Raw genomic sequence first — 18,590 nt, forward strand, 5'->3', positions numbered from 1 at the left:
ATTTTTTTAGTTGATACCTTTTTATCATCACGTTTGCCAACGCATGTTTTTAACCATTAATATCTCTTGAAACAAGATCCAACATGACCACATATATATATTTTATCGTATCTATAAACCACAAAAGTGAAATAAAGCGTGTTGTGTAAATAGTGTAAAAGTCAAATGGTATTAACTAAAAAAACGAAGGAAGTATATATACTTTCGATTTTTTTTTTAATGTGCAATTTTGAAATTTTTTATATCTCACAAATAATACTCCAAAGTTGAAAAAGAAAAAAAAAAAAAAATAGTATAGATAGACTAATTAATTTACAAACTTACCCCCAGTTAAATCTCTCCTTTCCTCCCAAATCATAATTGATGATCAGCCTTTCATCTTCTGTGACAGAGAATGAAACCTTGATCTCCAATTTAATTTCAAGTTTGCAGAAATTAATCGAAAGGTGTTCTCCTGATTTTATCACGAATTTACACAAATTGGCTCTGTTATTATTTTGTGAGTTCACGATCAATCATTTGCGGGAGGTAATTGCAACTGGAAAATAGGGTTTATAATCGGGGATTTTACGAAATTTGGCATTTGCTCTTGACGATTAGTTTCTGGGCATATCGAGGTAAAAGTTGAAACCTTTTTACTCTTTTATATTGAATTATGCAAATGTAATTAAGTACATTAGGTTAATTTGGTGCTCTGTTTTTCGATTGAATTTTGGTTTTGTGTTGTTGTGTAATCTTGAAATTTGATTATGCTTGTGAGGGTTTGTAAGAGGGATTTAATTGGGAGTAAGTTAGTAAATTAACTAATTAGAGTTAAAAGGTTAGCCTTAAATCACTGGTTAATCCCCTTTTAATGAAATAAGTACACTTAATAGACTTAATTAAATCTTTATGTCCACTAGAAACTATGACAAAAAAAATGTTTTCACCAAAAAGAAAATCCAAATCTTTGAGGCCACCATTTAGAATTTCCCAAAAAATAGTGGAATACTTTTTTTTGCTACTTTGCGTAGATTTTGATTAGTTTATCTTCCTAGAACAAAATCTTAGAACATGCATGGCCTATTACAATTTTATGAAAGAATAGTGAAATTATCATTTAAATGACTAACATACAAAATTTGTTCGATTTGGTAAGTTGGTTATCATTCAGTAATGCATGAAAGATAAGCTGTAGAATCCATTGGAATTTCTGCAACATAGTGTAAAAATCTTGGAATTGGAGGATTAACCACTTCCACGACTCCTTCAAAAATTCGTATGACATTCACCATGGACAATCTATCCTCGTTTTCTTGTATACACCAGCCTGCAACTCTACAAGCTCTGATTAATTCTTCTAAGTCGACGTTTCCCTCCAGTTCACTGTCTAGCAAGCTTATAACATCTTCAGCATTAACCAATTTCTGCATGACTTGAAGTGGGAAGTAATCATTTTCCCCATTGATTCTCATAGACCAGTTTCTTCTGCCTGATATAATCTCAAAAAGCATCATTCCGTAGCTGTACACATCAGCCTTTGATGTAATGGGTGCACCTGAAATCCACTCGGGTGCAAGATAACCTCTTGTTCCTCTCATAGTTGTCAGTACTCGACTGAAGTCTCTGCATAGAAGCTTTGCAAGGCCAAAATCAGCAATCTTGGGATTATATTCGTCGTCTAGCAGTATATTCTCTGGCTTTATGTCACAGTGTATGATACATTCTCTGCACTCGCTATGTAAATAGGCCAATCCTCTAGCAATACCTAGTCCAATTTGATATCTTGTTTTCCATTGTAAATTTCTGGGGTTTTTACAGAATATATGCTTATCAAGTGATCCATTAGGCATATACTCATAGATTAAAAACCTTTTTGAGCTCTCAACACAAAAATCCCAAAGGCGCACAAGATTGGAATGATGAATTGTTCCTAAGGTGCTTACCTCTGCTCGGAATTGCTTCTCTCCTTGACATTGAACCTTGAGGTCCTTAACAGCTATGTTCGCCGATGAATGTGGCAAAGTTCCTTTGTAGACAGTCCCAAACCCTCCTTCACCCAACTTACATGAAAAGTTCTTTGTTGCACTCCGGATAGCACTGTATTTCATGAGAATTAAAGAACCCTCCTCTGCCTGTAACGCTTGTACAGAGTTTCTTCTTCTGCTTTTCCAAATGAAAACCACTGTTGTGACTATTAGACTTAATCCACCTAGAGCTGCTCCTATGATTGATGAATTACTTATCGGCTTAGCCTTTCTCGCCTTAGTTGTAGCAAGTCCGGCCTTGATCCAATTAGTTGTAGCAAGTCTGACATATACATCTGTTCCTGGAGAATAATATAGGCCTAGCGGGCTATACCACATGTGGCACGCGTTAATGTGATCATCATATCGTCCATATGCTTCACAGTTGCAATCTCGCATACAAGGTCTACTGCAACCGTCTTGACCTCCTATTGGAAGACCATTCTTCGAAGGAAGTGTCGAATTCTGAATCATTAGAAAGCCTTCTTTTGTGCCATCATAACATTGGAAAGGACTAGTGTTTACACAATCAGCTGTAGAAAAGCATGTGCAATTTTGCGAGTTGTTCTGTTGGCGGTTGTAGACTACAAATTGATCACAGTATTTGTCAGCCAACTTCCATTTGGATGGCATCCAGACTTGGAAATCTTCAAACCACACAAATTCACTTAAAAATCCAGTGAATCCGTCTAGGACAAATCGTGTTAAAATGGAGGAGTTTGTTGGCGAATACATGAGATACGTTTCATTTTCATTTGATACACGAGAGATGGTAGTGTGATCAAGTAGAAGCATATCGGCTTTCCCATACCAATTTAATTCCATAAAACAAGAGAAAGATTTTCCTTTAAGCCGACAAGAACCGTGTTTAGTCCCACCTTTCTCAAGACTAATAGAACTCATTGTGTTGAGATCTATTTTAAATGAGAAATCATTAGAACTATAGACTTGTCGAGTGCTAGTAAGCTTATTGAACCCGACCTTGGCACCAGGTAGCCATGTATCAGTAGGGTGATCAAAACTCTGCCACAGAATTTGGTTAGGTTCTAACATACTTTTAATCACCAAATTACCATTGTCCTCGAGAACTAACTTAGTAGAGTTAAGCTCCGAGGATGATCTGCTTGACCAAATTACAATGGATTGTCCTTCGCCGTTGGTGAGTGTTAAGTTACCATTTAAAGATAGTGTAGGTGAGGATGATTTGATAGACAGGGGATTTCTGATATTTCCTGTCCAAACAATATCTTGTGCAGGAAGGTTATTGTATCGGATTACAATGTAGCAGTCTATGTACTGGCTGCTCTCGTAGATATAGCAGCCGTACAATGATCCTGGTGTATAGAAGGCAAGTTCAAAGACTCCATTTGTAGACGTTATAATGGTATAATAGGAGTTAGATTGACCCGAGTAAATGGTATTGGTTCCAAAAGAAAGGAAGAAAAAGAGATGCAAAGAATAAACATGCAACAAAAGCTTGGTAATGATAATTGTACCCATCTTTTGTTGTGGTTTATGTTTTTAATATTTATTTTTTTTAGAAACAAGATGGATTTAAGCACTGGCAAAGAGTGAAAGAGCAGAGAGCTAAGGATAGATGTGAGTGAAGAAACTTGTTGGAAACTTGTACGTTGACTAGTAAGTCAATAACAATTGATCTTTGCCAAAAAAGTCTTAGTCCTACCTTATGATTAATACTTCGTCATACCCTTAAGATTGCACCAATTTCTTTATTGATTCGTGTTTTCAAGTTTCATCATTTCTATAGAGTGTACTCCGTAGCTAAAAGAAGAATACTTTTCAAATCGGACCATATTATTGTCTGATTTCTGCGTCAACATTAGTTAAGTTGATTAGTTGAACATACTTTTGTCTTTGTATCAAGTCTCACTCTAATATCCTTTTCAATTCAGCAACCTTGTAACTTCTCCGGTTTTTTATTTTTTATTTTTTTTTTAAGGCCAATCTATATAATTTCAGTCTTTGCTAAATTTCATTGACTGCATTTAATAAAAAGGAGAAAAAAAAACTCATGGTAGGGGAGATGCATTTGTTTGAATATTCGCATTAGGTATTTATGATATTTAGATACATTCATTATGGACAATATATGTTGCTGTAGAAAATAAATGGAAGAAGTATATTTTGTCGGAGTCATAATCTATGTATTATTGATATAGTTGCATTAGTCATATGTTAATTTGTGTAGCTTAACATAATCCTGATAATCAGATTAAGAGGGTAGATTATTGATACACTTTAACAATCACTAAAAAAAAAACTAGTACTAGTACAGCTTTATGATAGCGTCTTTTGTATGGCAGATAAGTAACTCTAACTGCAACTTTCACTCAACAAAAGAAATGCAGATGTCTGCATTTGATAAAGAAATACAACTTCGAGTCTTGTACGTATCCATTAGATTAGGAGTACGTTCAGACAAACATAGGAAAGAAACTTTGGCCTTAATTTTGCCAATTATACCAAGTAACATGGATATATATGGCCTATTACAGTTTTACAATGAATATGAAATTTTCATTCACTGTCATTTTGATGACGAGTTGGTTAGTTATCACTCAACAATACATGTATGGTAAGCTGTAGAATCCTCCGGGATTTCTGTAACATGTTGCAGAAATCTTGGAATTGGAGGGGTAGCCACTTCCACGACTCCTTCCAAAATTCGCACAACATTTATCATAGACAGTCTATCTTCCTCATTTTCTTGGATACACCAGCCTGCAACTCTACAAGCCCTGATTAATTCTTCTGCATTGACAGTTTCTTCTAGTTTACTGTCTATCAAGCTTATAACATCTTCATTACTCATCAATTTCTGCATGACTTGGATAGGAAAGTAATCGTTTTCCCCATTGGTTCTTACAGACCAGTTTCTCCTGCCGGATATAATCTCAAAAAGCATCATTCCGTAGCTGTATACATCAGCCTTTGATGTAATGGGTGCACCTGAAATCCACTCGGGTGCAAGATAGCCTCTTGTTCCTCTCATCGTTGTCAGTACTCGACTGAAGTCTCTGCATAGAAGTTTTGCAAGGCCAAAATCAGCAATCTTGGGATTATATTCGTCATCTAGCAGTATATTCTCCGGCTTTATGTCACAGTGTATGATACATTCCCTGCACCCGCTATGTAGATAGGCCAACCCTCTTGCAATCCCTAGTCCAATTTTGTATCTTGTTGTCCAATCTAAATTTCCGCGGCTATCACAAAATATATGCCTGTCAAGTGATCCATTAGGCATATACTCATAGACTAGAAATCTCTTTGAGGCTTCAATGCAAAAACCCCAGAGACGCACAAGATTGGAATGATGGATTGTTCCTAAGGTGCTTATTTCTGCTCTGAATTGTTTCTCTCCTTGGCCTTGGATCTTGAGATGCTTCACTGCTATACCACGCGATGAATTTGGCAAGGTTCCTTTGTAGACAAAACCAAACCCTCCTTCACCCAACTTACATGAAAAATTCTTTGTTGCACGGCGGAGAGCACTGTGTTTCATGAGAATTAATGAGCCCTCCACTGCCTGAATGGCTTTTCTGCCTCTGCTCTTCCAAATTACAACCAGCACAGTAATAATTAGACTTAATCCACCAATTGCTGCTCCTATAACTAAATATATGCTTCTTGGCTTAGCCATTCTCTTGTTAGATTTAGCAAGTTTGAGGTCTGATGATCCTGAAGTATAAGCAAGACCTAGCAAGCTATACCAATTCTGACAATTTAAGTTACCGCCACCAGCATAGGCTTCACAGTCGCAATTTTGCATACAATCTAAGTTGCACATATCTTTACTACTGAAATATCCATCCTCCAAAGGTAATGTCACATTGTGAAGCAGTAGAAAGCCATCTTTTTCGCCATCATGACATTGGAAAGGACTTGTGTTAACACATCTTGTTCTAGTAGAGCATGTACAGTGTGGCAAATGATCCTTTTTATTGTTGTAGACTGCAAATTGATCACAAAATGTGTCAGCCAACCTCCATTTGGATGGCATCCAGACTTGGTAATCTTCTAACCACATATATTGAGTTAATAACCCAGTGGCTTTGTCGAGCATAAATCGTGTTAAGATGGAGGAGTCTGTCTGTGAATAAGTAAAATATGTCTCGTTCACATTTGACATGAGGGAGACGGAGGTGTGATCAAACAGATCCATTTCTGCTTGACCATAATACCAGCCTAATATTAACATACAAGAGATAGATTTTTCTTTAACCCTACAAGAGCCATTCTTAAGACTAATAGAGTTAAATGTATTTTTATCCATCTGAAAAGAGTAACCACCGGATTCGTAGACTTGTTGTGTGCTAGTAAGCTTATTGAACCCGACCTTGGCACCAGGTAACCACGTATCTGAAGGATGATCAAAACTCTGCCAGAGGATGATGTTGGGATCTGAAATTAACTTAAGCACCAGATTACCATTGTCCTCGAGGACTAATTTTGTGGAATTGTACTCTGAGGATGAACTGCTTGACCAATTCACCATGATATAGTTCTCGCTATAGTTGAATGTTAAGTTACCTTGAAGAGACAGATTAAGTTGGGGCAGTTCGCTTTCAAGGTAATATTCCTCGTCCGCTGTCCACACACTAGTCTGTTCAGGAAGTTTGTTGTACCATATACCAGCAGTACTGTGCCATATACCAGCAGTACTGTAATCCGTGAAAGGGTATGTAAAACCAAATGCAAAAACGCCATTTCTAGAGGTTATTGTTTCGTTACTTTCGTTGATAGATTCGCCGGGATAAATGGTGTCTTTTCCTAAAGAAAAATCGACCAACAATTGCAAAATGTATACTTGCAACAAATTCTTTCTATTCATGATTGTGCCCATTTGGTTTTTTTTTTTTTTGTTTTTTTTTTTTTTTAAATTTTATTTTATTTTGTTTTGTTTTGGAAAAGGGGAGGGTGGATTAACACTTCAGAAAATAGAGCAGGCAGGGGTGTGAGTGATAAACCTTAAGCACCGTCAAGTTATAATAATTGAAGAGGAGACTCTGTCATTTTACAAGTCAATTTTATTTTTAATCTACTAGTCTATGGTTAGCATTGGCGGAGCTAATCTGGGTCCCACACCTTACAAAAATCAAGACTTTGGCCATATTTGGTAATTGGCTTTTTGATGGCTTTTTTTATTAGCTTTTGGCTTTTTTAGGTGGTCAAACAGCCAAAAAATGTTATGATATATTTATGTTAAGTTAGATATATTTTGTGAATATATTTGTGTATATCTTATTAGGAGTTTTTTGGTGAGTTAGGTTAATGTTGTAAGCCTATATATATATATGATTAATGGTAAAGGCTCATTAAGCCGTTTTCTCATATTTTTTGCGTAAATTTAACATGGTATCAAGAGCCCTCTGATTTGAGATTTTTTTTACGTTGCTTTTCCTAATTTATTCCCAAACACAAACCCTAGTATTTTTTATTTTTATTTTTCAAGATTATTTCTGTGAGTTAATTAGTTCTTGGTGTGTGCTTCCGCTTTGTGTGTTCATTGTTTTCTTCTTTTTCGTTTGAGTTGTGATGACTGGTGGTGCAGTTTCGCCGCCGCCTCCTCCTCCGGGTCCTCGTTATGAACCGTTATCTGCCTACTATCTCCATCCGAGTGAAGGTACAGGGGCTGTGATTAGCCCAGCCCAATTCTGCTAAAAGGAGATAACTACGAGGAGTGGTCTCGTTCTTTACGCAATAACCTTCGTGCGAAGAACAAACTTGGTTTTATTGATGCTACTATTACCGTGTCGGATGCTAAGTCTCCTGATTTCGATCAATGGGGGATTGTTAATTCAATGCTTGTTGCTTGGATTGTTAATACTTTGGATGTCTCTGTTCGATCCACTGTTCGTTTCCCAGACCATGTCAAGTCGTCTTTGTGGGATGATCTACGTGATAGATATTCCCTTGGCAATGGCCCTCGTATTCTTGAGTTAAAAAGCTCAAATTGTGGATTGCAAGCAGCGTGGTAGGCCAGTGGCTGTGTATTTTGGTGAGTTACGTAAATTACAAGATGAGTTAGCTAGTTATGTCAAAGTTCCCAAGTGTACATGTACTGCTGCTCATGAATATGCTAAAATTGTTGAAAGTGAACTACTCCATCAATTTTGTATCGGTTTGGAGCCAAAGAAATTTGGTAGTGTTGTTTCTACCCTTCTTATGATGGACCCAGTACCTTCCCTTAATGTGGCTTATGCAAAAGTGGTGTCTGATGAGCGTAAACAAACGGTCTCCGATGCTCATGATACTCGTTCGGAGGCAGTTGGGTTTGCAGCGTCAGGTTCTGCTCAAGGCAGGACTACTTCTTGGTCCAGTGGTGGTGATGCTAGGGTGTGTGACCATTGTGGTAAAAAGGGTCATGAGAAGGAGAAGTGTTTTGATCTTGTGGGTTGGCCCGAATCGTTTAACGGTGGTGGTCGTGGTGGTAATCGTGGTGGTAGGACTAGTCGTGGTGGTTGTCAATCAAGTAGTGGTAGTCGTGGTGGTCGTCAATCAAGTGGTGGTGGCCGTGGGTTTGCAGCAAATATGAGCAACAACACTCGTCAATCGAGTGGGTCTGAGATTAACAAGAATGATCGTCAAAGTGCTCCTACACTCACTGATGCACAATGGGCCCAATTCTTAAATGCAATAAAGGGTGGAAAACCCACTAATTCTTCAAGTGACCAAACATCTCACGGTATGTATAATTTTAATGAGTGGATAATTGATACCGGAGCCTCGAATCATATGTCGGGTGATTTAAATTTGTTTTATGATTTGTGTGATATTATATCTTCGGTTGGTTTGCTTAACGGAAAGAGTACTACGGCCACTAAGGAAGGAAAAATAAAATTGAGTGATGGTTTAATATTAGAAGATGTTTTATTTGTTCCCGAATTAAATTGTAACTTATTGTCAGTATCTCAATTATTAGAAAAGCAAAAATATATTGTTCTTTTCACTAACAAGCTATGTACAATTCAGGACCGCACTTTGAAGAACCTGATTGGAGCGGGGGTGCAGTATAATGGGGTCTATCTCTTCAGACCGGTTCGTGCTCGTAGTTATCAAGTCAATTCGGTTGATGTTCCAGATGCAAGTATGTTATGGCATAGACGTTTAGGTCACCCTTCGATGAAAGTTGTTTCTTCTTTGCCTGGAGTAGCCAGTAGTAGTATGAATAAAAAGTGTGCTGTTTTTTATTGTCGTATTTGTTTTATGGGTAAACAACCCCGAAACTCTTTTCCTTTAAGTATGAATAAAGCATCTGCTTTGTTTGATTTGATACATTGTGATATTTGGGGTCCAAATAGAGTATCATCTAGTTGCACTGCTAGATATTTTCTTACTATTGTTGATGATTTCTCCCGTGCTACTTGGATTTATTTGATAATTGGAAAATATGAAGTTGGGAAGTTAATTCGTAACTTTTATGCTTTAATAAAAACTCAATTCAATAAAAAAAATAAAAGTTTTACGAAGTGATAATGTGTTGAGTCCCTTAGGTTTTGATTGATAGTTTTGAATGATGACAAACAGCTAAGGGAAACAGGTCTTTGAAAGTGTTCAATACAGTTGGGGGAACCAACTAAAATAGAACACTGTTTTCCTAGATAAGTTATTGATTATATGAGTTATCTATTGAACTAACTTATCTATATACAGGAAACAGTTAGATGATAAATGTGCTATGTACTGGTGGGGAACCAGTATGAACCGTTTCCTTGACTGCTATGCGGAAAAGCAGTCACATACTCTTTATTGTGCATTAACCATGTTACATGTGCAGTAGTTGAGTTGATTCCAAGACTTGGAGCATAGAAGCCTTTCGAAGATATTTCGAAGAAAGATTGTTTGCTCATAATAGAAGTATTCAAGGAAGATTCAAGTCTTGAAGATTACATGAAGAAAAGACGATTTATGCTTTAATATGTTATCTAGGTTTTCATGTAATATGCTCCGTAGTATGCTTGCATGTTTGGGTTATATAAGTGCTTAAAAGTATATTGAAGTATGATATGAAATCTGGTACAAAGTTGGAACAGGTTTCATAACATGTTTCAATTCAGGGAACCAGGTCGGGGAACCAGGTTCACTGTACGAAATATTCGAGCTGCCGTTTTGGAAAAAGATTTTACAAAAAGATTTTTTCGAAAAGATTATTTTGAAAATATTTTGTGCAGCTGGAAATAAGATGAAATATTCTTGGTTACCTAAAAACTAGGAGTATTTATCTTAATTGATTCTATCTTTGTGATTAAATCAAATAAGATAAATACTTTCCTAAAATTACAATATATCTTATTCTCTAAGATTGTGTGATTTAAGGAAACTAGGTTTTAGGAATCTAAGCTTATATAAACTCATCTTATTTCACATATTTCGCGTGCCTCTCCAGAAATTAAAAAGAGCAATTATTTGAGAGCATATACTTAAGCACTAATCCCATTCATCAAGTCATATACAAGAGCATTCTAGTACAAAAACATTTTCTCTTAATTAGCTTCGTTGAAGTGAGATCAAAGGAGAGTTCTTGATTCTTGTATTGAGTCTTTAACAAAGGGGTTAAAGGCTGGGTGAGTGTTTGTGAGTTCAAACACATTGGGCTTACGAGTGTAAGTCGAGAGCACACTCGGAGTAGAGTGTGGGGTTTGCTGGTTCCCGGAGTAGGGAAACAGCAGAGTGTTCTTTGTCTTTGTTTTTCGGAGTAGATTAATAAAGAACTTAGGATAGGAGGACGTAGGCCTGAGTTGGCTGAACCTCGTTAAATTTTTTGTCTTCTTTATTGCTTATTTATATTCCGCTGCGTACCGGAACCAGCACAACTGGTTCCTCACACATAATCCGAAAAGAAGCAAAATTAGCCAACGATTACTTAACACTCAATTCACCCCCCCCCCCTCTTGAGTGCCCATTGAACCTTCAATTGGTATCAGAGCCTAAGCTTCTCGAAAGAGTAACATCTAGAGGAGTTAAGAATGAGTACTCAAGAATTAAGTGCAATCGGTTATGACAACAAGTCACCCAAGTTTAATGGAAATAATTATGCTTGGTGGAAGAACAGGATCCAGAATGTTATCATGGGTATTGATTATGAATGCTGGCTCGTAGTTAAAAATGGTCCTAATATTATTCTCAAGACAGATGTTGAGGGGAACCAGGTTCCCAAGAAAGATAGCGAATTGGTCACTGCTGATTACAAGTTGCTGGAGAAGAATGCTAAGGCAATGTCAATACTACAACAAGCAATAGGTGAGACCGAAACAAATCGTATATCTGGATGCAGTAGTGCTAAGGAGATATGGGACACCCTTGAACTTGCGTTTGAGGGAACCAGTGAGGTAAAACGGTCTAAAATTGATTTAATCATGTCTAAATATGAATTGTTTGCCATGAATAAAAATGAAAAAATCAATGATTGCTTTCGTAGGTTTATGACTATTGTAAATGATCTTAGATCTCTTGGTAAAAATTTATCTGACGAGGATCTTGTGAGAAAATTATTGCGTAGTTTAACAGATGCATGGACAGCCAAGGTAACAGCAGTATACGAAGCAAAGGATCTGTCTACCTTGTCTCTGGAACAGCTGATTGGTTCCCTTATGACTCATGAGATGCTGATTGACTCTAAGTCTGAGAAGGAACCAGCAAGAGGCATGGCGCTTAAGGGAACAGTAGAAGATGATGAAGATGAAATTAGCATGATTGCAAAAAGATTTGAGAGATCTCTTCGGGATCAAAGAAAGAATTTCAAAGGTAAGCATTTTAAAAACTATAAAAAATCTAACTCTAATTCTTCTTCTACAGGATGTTTCAAGTGTGGAGAAAAAGGACATCTTATTCGAGATTGTCCTAAGTGGAATGACAAACAGTCTAAATCCGGAGATAAACAAGCATACAAGAATGCCATGATAGCTTCCATGTGGGGAGACTCTGACTCAGGGTCAGATGAAGAAGAAGGATCACCCAACTCAGATGTTTGCCTAACTGCCTTTACAAACATCAAGGAAAACAACACTGGTCCAGGAACCAGAGGGGGAACCAGTACATTCAACAAATGCTTTATGGCAAAGAAGGATGTACTACATGAACGCAAGGTAAGCTTAGAGCAAATTAGAGAAGATATGCATGAATATGATAGAGAAAATATGCTTGCTTGTATTGATTCCTTACTAGATGAATGCTATAAATTAAGTGAAACATACATAATTTGCAAAAGAGAATTAAAAGAAAAAAGTGGTGAATGTAATATTGCTATTGCTAGCTGTGATCATCTAGAAGGAATCTGTTATGAACTAAAAAATCAAGTAGCAGAACTAGAGGTTGAATTGGACAAGTGTAAAGTGGAACTAGAAAAGGAAAGATCGTTTGAACCAATTGATGGTGAAGAGGATCTGACCTCCTGGTTCCCTAGAGACTTATCAACCACTAGTGATACTCTTGATTTTTCAGTAGCTATAAGTAAAGCAAATTCATGTACTAGAACTTCCTTGTTGAAGGCCTTTGAAACATTGGCTTACAACCTGGAAAATTCTCACAAGGAAATTGCTTCACTTAAAGCTGCACAGTTCACTGTTTCCCCTACAGGTACCAGTGTAGATGTCAGTAATATGATTGATAAGTATGAAAGTAATATTTGTGATTTGCATGCGGAAATCAATCAACTGAAAAAGGACAAGCAACCAGTGGTTGTTGACATGTCTATTGACCGTATGGTTTCAAAGCTTAATCTACAATTCGAAGCTTTAAAAAGTAACTTTGATTTTCTTAAAGAGAAAAACGAATTGTTGACTAAGACACTTGAAACCAGAGAAAAAGAACTTAATGATAGTCATAGACATGTGGACAAATTATTGAATGCTCAAAAATCCTTAAATTACCTGACTTCATCAAGAGGAAACAGAGGAAAAGTTGGTCTCGGTTATACTAGACAGAAAACCAGGACTAACTGGTCTCCCAGAGAAACCACCTGGATCAAAGAATATCAACGAGGCAAGTATGTCATGACTAAAGAGATGCATGTGTGTTTTCATTGTGGTAAAAATGGACATAAGATACATGAATGTCCAGCTAAGAAAATTAGTGCTAATAAGAACAGCAAGGGTGCAAAGTGTGTTTGGAGAAGAAAGGATCAACAAGTTGTTAATATTGTTGAAAAGGGACCCAAGTATGTTTGGGTTCCTAAATCTAATGTTTGATTTGCTCTTGCAGGCTAGAGTGAAGGGAGACACCTATTGGTATTTGGACAGTGGTTGCTCAAGACACATGTCCGGGGATAAAGATCAATTCCTTTCACTAGTGGCCTTTGATGGAGGAAGTGTCACCTTTGGGGATAACAGCAAGGGAACCATCACTGGTTTAGGTAAGGTTGGTAAGACACTTTCTAACGCAATAGATGATGTTTATTATGTTGAAGGCTTGCAACATAATCTCTTGAGTATTTCTCAATTATGTGACAAAGGTAATAGAGTTGAGTTTCAAGCCAACCTATGTCACATAGTTAACTCACAAACAGGAGAACTTGTATGTGAGGGAACCAGGAAGCATGATGTTTACATCACCTTCTTAGATAAAATCCCTCAAGACAAGTCCATCTGTTTGAGAGCTGTTTCTGACAATAATCAATGGATTTGGCATAAGAGGTTTGGACATGCTAGCCTAACACTTCTAAACAAACTTAAAATACGTGACTTAGTTGTAGGCCTTCCTAACATTAAGTATGAAGCTGATAAAGTTTGTTCTGAATGTGTAAGGGGGAAACAGGTCAAAATTTCTTTTAAGCCTAAAACTATTATGAGTACCAGCAAACCCTTCGAACTTGTACATATTGACTTGTGTGGTCCCATGAGAGTAAAAAGTCGAAGAGGTCATAGATATGTCTGTGTTATGGTTGATGATTATTCTAGGTACACTTGGGTAATGATGTTACACACAAAGGATGAAACGTTTGAAGAATGGGTAACATTGGTGAAACAAGTGGAGAACCAGCTCACCCACAAGCTGGTCTCGGTAAGATCAGACCATGGTACTGAATTTGATAATGCTAACTTTATTGATTATTGTAGGGAACATGGAGTTAATCACAACTTCTCAGCCCCTAGAACACCTCAACAAAATGGTGTTGTAGAAAGGAAGAATAGAACTCTTGAGGAGATGGCGAGGACGATGCTCATTGAGAGTGGTCTCCCAAAGAGTTTTTGGGGAGAAGCTGTTGACACTGCTTGCTATATATTGAATAGAGGTCTCATTAGACCAAAGTTAAATAAGACTCCCTATGAACTTCTTAAAGGTCGAAAGCCCAACATCACATACTTTCGTGTCTTTGGATGTAAATGTTATGTGCATAATAATGGGAAGAATCAACTTGATAAGTTTGATCCTAGAAGTGATGAGGGAATCTTTCTTGGATACTCTTCTCACAGCAAAGCATATAGAGTCTTCAATAAAAGGACTCTTTGTGTTGAGGAGAGTGTCCATGTCATTTTTGATGAATTTAACATGTCTTCTGAGATTGCGCAGGTACAACCTGATGAAGTGATTGGATTGATGGATTTCACGGGGAACCAGTATACTGGTCCCACGGATGAAGTGCAAGCAGATCTAGGCCTACCAAATACTCCACCAGATGATAATGATGAAGTGCCTAGAGAAGAAAATGAAGATAATGAGGACTCTGAAGGGGAACCAAGTCCTGATGGTTCCTCAAATAATAGACAGGTAATGAGTTCAGGGGGAACAGAAGAAGGTACCACCCCTGAACCTGAGGTAAGTAATGATAGAGGAAACAGCATGAATGTGAATCCTCCTGGCTCCTCAGAAGAAGGAGAGATCCATGAACATGCCGGTTCCCAACCTAATGAGAAAGCACAAAACAGTCTTAATTTTAAAAGTTATAGATATCAATCTTCTCATCCCACTGATCAAATAATTAGTGATATAAATAAGGGGATTCAAACGAGAACAAATGTTTTTCAAAACTTTTGTGCTTTCTATTCTTTCCTGTCTAATGTAGAGCCTACTGACTATAAAATGGCATTGACTGATCCTGATTGGGTACTAGCTATGCAAGATGAGTTAAATCAGTTTCAGAGGAACCAGGTTTGGCACCTGGTTCCCCGTCCCAAGGAAAGATCAGTCATTGGCACTAGATGGGTCTTTAGAAACAAGTTAGATGACCTTGGTACTATAGTCAGAAACAAAGCAAGGCTAGTGGTGCAAGGGTACAATCAACAAGAAGGAATTGACTATGATGAGACGTTTGCACCAGTAGCTAGGCTAGAGGCTATTAGGATTTTAATTGCTTATGCTGCTCACATGAATTTTAAGCTGTTTCAGATGGATGTAAAGACTGCCTTCCTCAATGGATATTTAAAGGAAGAAGTATATGTGGAGCAGCCACCTGGTTTTGAAGATGCACTGTTCCCCCAACATGTGTACAAGTTGGACAAAGCATTATATGGGTTGAAACAAGCTCCGAGGGCTTGGTATGAAAGATTGTCCAATTTCTTGATGGCAAATGATTACAAGAGGGGAACAGTAGACAAGACCTTGTTCATAAGAACCAGGGGGAAACACTTGATTGTAGTACAAATTTATGTTGATGATATTTTATTTGGTGCTACTAATCAGGTTTTATGTGATGAATTTGCTAATCTTATGCAGAGTGAATTTGAAATGAGCATGATGGGAGAACTAGGATTCTTCCTAGGGCTGCAGATTAAGAAAATGGATGATGGAATAATGATCCATCAACAAAAGTACTTAAAAGAGTTGCTGAAAAAATTCGGCATGGAGAACAGCAAAGCTTATGATACACCTGTTCCCCCATCTACAAAATTAGATGCTGATCTTAAGGGAAAAGATGTTGAAGCTTCTCTTTATAGAGGAATGATAGGTTCTCTACTTTACCTAACAGCTAGTAGACCTGACATTGTGTTTTCTGTTGGTTTGTGTGCTAGGTTTCAAAGCAATCCAAAGGAATCTCACTTGAAGGCTGTTAGAAGGATACTTAGGTATCTTGTAGGAACAGCAAATCTGGGATTGTGGTACCCCAAAGGCAGTACCATTGATCTTATTGGATACACAGATGCAGATTATGCTGGTTTCTTAGTTGATAGAAAGAGCACATCAGGTATGGCACACTTTCTTGGCTCTTGTCTAATTTCATGGGGTTCTAAAAAGCAAAATTCAGTGGCCCTATCCACAGTAGAGTCTGAATATATAGCTGCAGCTTCATGCTGTTCCCAGCTACTGTGGATAAGGAACCAGCTGAAAGATTTTGGTGTTATTTATAAAAGTGTTCCTATTTTTTGTGATAACACTAGTGCAATCAATATTTCAAAGAATCCTGTGCAACACTCCAAGACAAAACACATTGAAATAAGACACCATTTTTTAAGAGACAATGTGGAAAAAGGATTGGTGGAGATGTTGTTTTGTAAAAGTGAAGATCAAATTGCTGATATCTTCACAAAGCCTTTGTGTAGAGAGTCTTTTTGTAGGTTAAGAGTCCTTTTAGGTCTAGTTAGATTTTAGGTATTGGCTTCAATTACTTCCTTCAATGATTGGTTAGAATGGTATTCTCTTGTATAGTGTGTGTACATACTTATGTTGATATCTTTCAAGTGTTGTGTAGATGGTTCAAAATCTCAAAAGGATTGAGAATCATTGTTGTAAGAAACAGGTGAAATCAGGCTGAATTGCCAGAAACAGCGTGACATGGTTCTATACAGGTACCAGCAAAGGGAAACAGCAGACCAGCTCTGATATGTCATCCGATAATATCTTTTATTTTCGGAAGATTACTATAAGATATTTCCTTTTGGAAGGAATTTATCTTATTTCAGTTATTTAATCCCATATAAAAGGCAATATCATATGCCTTATTTATAGTTGGTTGAGATAATTATGGTAAAAGATAATTACCAAATTTTTTATTTCAATTTAAAAAAAAATAAAAAAAATATCCTTTACAGTTGCTTTTTATTGGCTCAACTAACTCTTTTCTTTCCTTCTTCTCTCTTTGTGCTTCATTGTTAAAAATATACACTAACCCTTTGTGCAGATCATCAATCATCATCACTCGAAATTCTCTTTCTCTCTCTCGTATGCTTTAAATTCATCATTGTTCATTCGGTTACTGTTCACTCAAGGAACCAGCCCAGTCTCAGGGGGAACATCAGAAGGAAGCTCAAATGTCCTTAAGCCCGAAGTTGGAGGAAATTCGGAAAAGTCAGAGTGAAGAGGATGAAATAGAGATTGTTGGTTACAATGAGGAGACACTCATTGTTAAGACCATGGTACGAAGTAGAGTAACTCAATCTTCATTAAAGAAGTTCACTGAGAAGGTGTAGGAGGAACAGTCCATTAATTCTCTTCCGGAAACCAAGAGAAAAAGGGTACCAGCAAGAACCTTTCACACCACAAAAGGGTGGAGGTCTTTGCTTGATTGATGTGATGCTAGTCTTGTACTCGTTATGCAACAAGGAGAACTTTATGAATAAGTGCGGATCTCTCATGATTTATAAAAAAAAAAAATAAAAAAATAAAAAATAGAGGAACCAGCAGGTCAGGAAGTGGTTTTGAAACAGATTGGGGAATCACAAGAATATGCTTAGTAATATAATGATTTTGGTTTAAGCAGAGCATGGTGACAAGGATGAAGAGGAATCAGATGATAATACAGAAGATGTTGCAAAGTTCGAGGAGGAGGAAGGGAACGAGAATGATGATGAGGAGTGATGTTGTTTCTGTTCTTGTTTCCTCACCCTCATGTTTATTCTAAAATAACTGATTTTGTTGGTCTGTCTACTTCTCTCCATTCCATGAACTTTCTTTTTGGATGGATTTGGGCTTCTTTGGTTGAACTTTGTTGGCTTGTATGAACTACTAACTCTGCTATGGTATGAACTGTTTGACTAATCTCTTTTTGCAGCATAATGCTTGAATGGTGGTTGATGCCATTGTATGGATAAGCACATTAACTTGTGCACATTGCTTTTACTTGTGGATACTTTTTAATGATGCCAAAAGGGGGAAGTAGTTTGAAGTTGAAGCCTAAGGTTTAGCTAGTTTAGATTGAGTCAGTTTGAGGTTTAGCTAGTTTAGATTGAGTCAGTTTGAGGTTTAGCTAGTTTAGATTGAGTCAGTTTGAGTCTTTTTATTTCGTATTTTCTATTTTCTGTTTAGGGGACCAGTTAGCCTAACTGACTTGTTCCAAAGAGTTTTGAGTCCTTGAAGTTTTTGACGGTTTTCTTTTTGAGCATGTCCACAGGTTCAAGAACTTCAAGAGTTTGTCATCATCAAAAAGGGGGAATTTGTTGAGTCCCTTAGGTTTTGATTGATAGTTTTGAATGATGACAAACAGCTAAGGGAAACAGGTCTTTGAAAGTGTTCAATACAGTTGGGGGAACCAACTAAAATAGAACACTGTTTTCCTAGATAAGTTATTGATTATATGAGTTATCTATTGAACTAACTTATCTATATACAGGAAACAGTTAGATGATAAATGTGCTATGTACTGGTGGGGAACCAGTATGAACCGTTTCCTTGACTGCTATGCGGAAAAGCAGT

At 37.2% G+C, this 18,590-nt stretch overlaps 4 protein-coding genes across 4 annotated transcripts; 2 read left to right on the top strand and 2 right to left on the bottom strand.

Annotated features, from left to right (window-relative positions):
- Positions 1–214: 214 nt before the first annotated feature.
- Positions 215–9,302, top strand: LOC110723858 (dachshund homolog 1-like). Its single transcript, XM_021903253.1, has 3 exons — positions 215–617; positions 7,579–8,712; positions 9,000–9,302. Exons 2-3 carry the CDS (start codon positions 8,193–8,195, stop codon positions 9,041–9,043), a joined length of 564 nt encoding a protein of 187 aa, XP_021758945.1. The 5' UTR covers positions 215–617; positions 7,579–8,192; the 3' UTR covers positions 9,044–9,302.
- Positions 624–3,746, bottom strand: LOC110723855 (G-type lectin S-receptor-like serine/threonine-protein kinase At2g19130). Its single transcript, XM_021903251.1, has one exon. The coding sequence runs from the start codon at positions 3,504–3,506 to the stop codon at positions 1,146–1,148; it is 2,361 nt and encodes a 786-aa protein (XP_021758943.1). The 5' UTR covers positions 3,507–3,746; the 3' UTR covers positions 624–1,145.
- Positions 3,781–7,606, bottom strand: LOC110723856 (G-type lectin S-receptor-like serine/threonine-protein kinase At2g19130). Its single transcript, XM_021903252.1, has one exon. The coding sequence runs from the start codon at positions 6,868–6,870 to the stop codon at positions 4,582–4,584; it is 2,289 nt and encodes a 762-aa protein (XP_021758944.1). The 5' UTR covers positions 6,871–7,606; the 3' UTR covers positions 3,781–4,581.
- Positions 7,563–8,005, top strand: LOC110723619. Its single transcript, XM_021902965.1, has 2 exons — positions 7,563–7,650; positions 7,692–8,005. The coding sequence occupies exons 1-2, from the start codon at positions 7,563–7,565 to the stop codon at positions 8,003–8,005; spliced, it is 402 nt and encodes a 133-aa protein (XP_021758657.1).
- Positions 9,303–18,590: the final 9,288 nt, after the last annotated feature.

The sequence above is a fragment of the Chenopodium quinoa genome, unplaced genomic scaffold (assembly GCF_001683475.1).
Source record: "Chenopodium quinoa cultivar QQ74 unplaced genomic scaffold, ASM168347v1, whole genome shotgun sequence".
In the NCBI taxonomy this organism is placed as follows: Eukaryota; Viridiplantae; Streptophyta; class Magnoliopsida; order Caryophyllales; family Amaranthaceae; genus Chenopodium; species Chenopodium quinoa.

What these genes read in the sequence shown, in the direction of transcription:
- LOC110723619 (XM_021902965.1), top strand. Translation starts at nt 7,563, where the DNA reads ATGACTGGTGGTGCAGTTTCGCCGCCGCCTCCTCCTCCGGGTCCTCGT. An exon ending in CTATCTCCATCCGAGTGAAG is followed by an intron (nt 7,651 to 7,691) that starts GTACAGGGGCTG and finishes TTCTGCTAAAAG; the next exon opens with GAGATAACTACGAGGAGTGG.
- LOC110723856 (XM_021903252.1), bottom strand. Translation starts at nt 6,870, where the DNA reads ATGGGCACAATCATGAATAGAAAGAATTTGTTGCAAGTATACATTTTG.
- LOC110723855 (XM_021903251.1), bottom strand. Translation starts at nt 3,506, where the DNA reads ATGGGTACAATTATCATTACCAAGCTTTTGTTGCATGTTTATTCTTTG.
- LOC110723858 (XM_021903253.1), top strand. Translation starts at nt 8,193, where the DNA reads ATGATGGACCCAGTACCTTCCCTTAATGTGGCTTATGCAAAAGTGGTG. An exon ending in AAGTGACCAAACATCTCACG is followed by an intron (nt 8,713 to 8,999) that starts GTATGTATAATT and finishes TGTACAATTCAG; the next exon opens with GACCGCACTTTGAAGAACCT.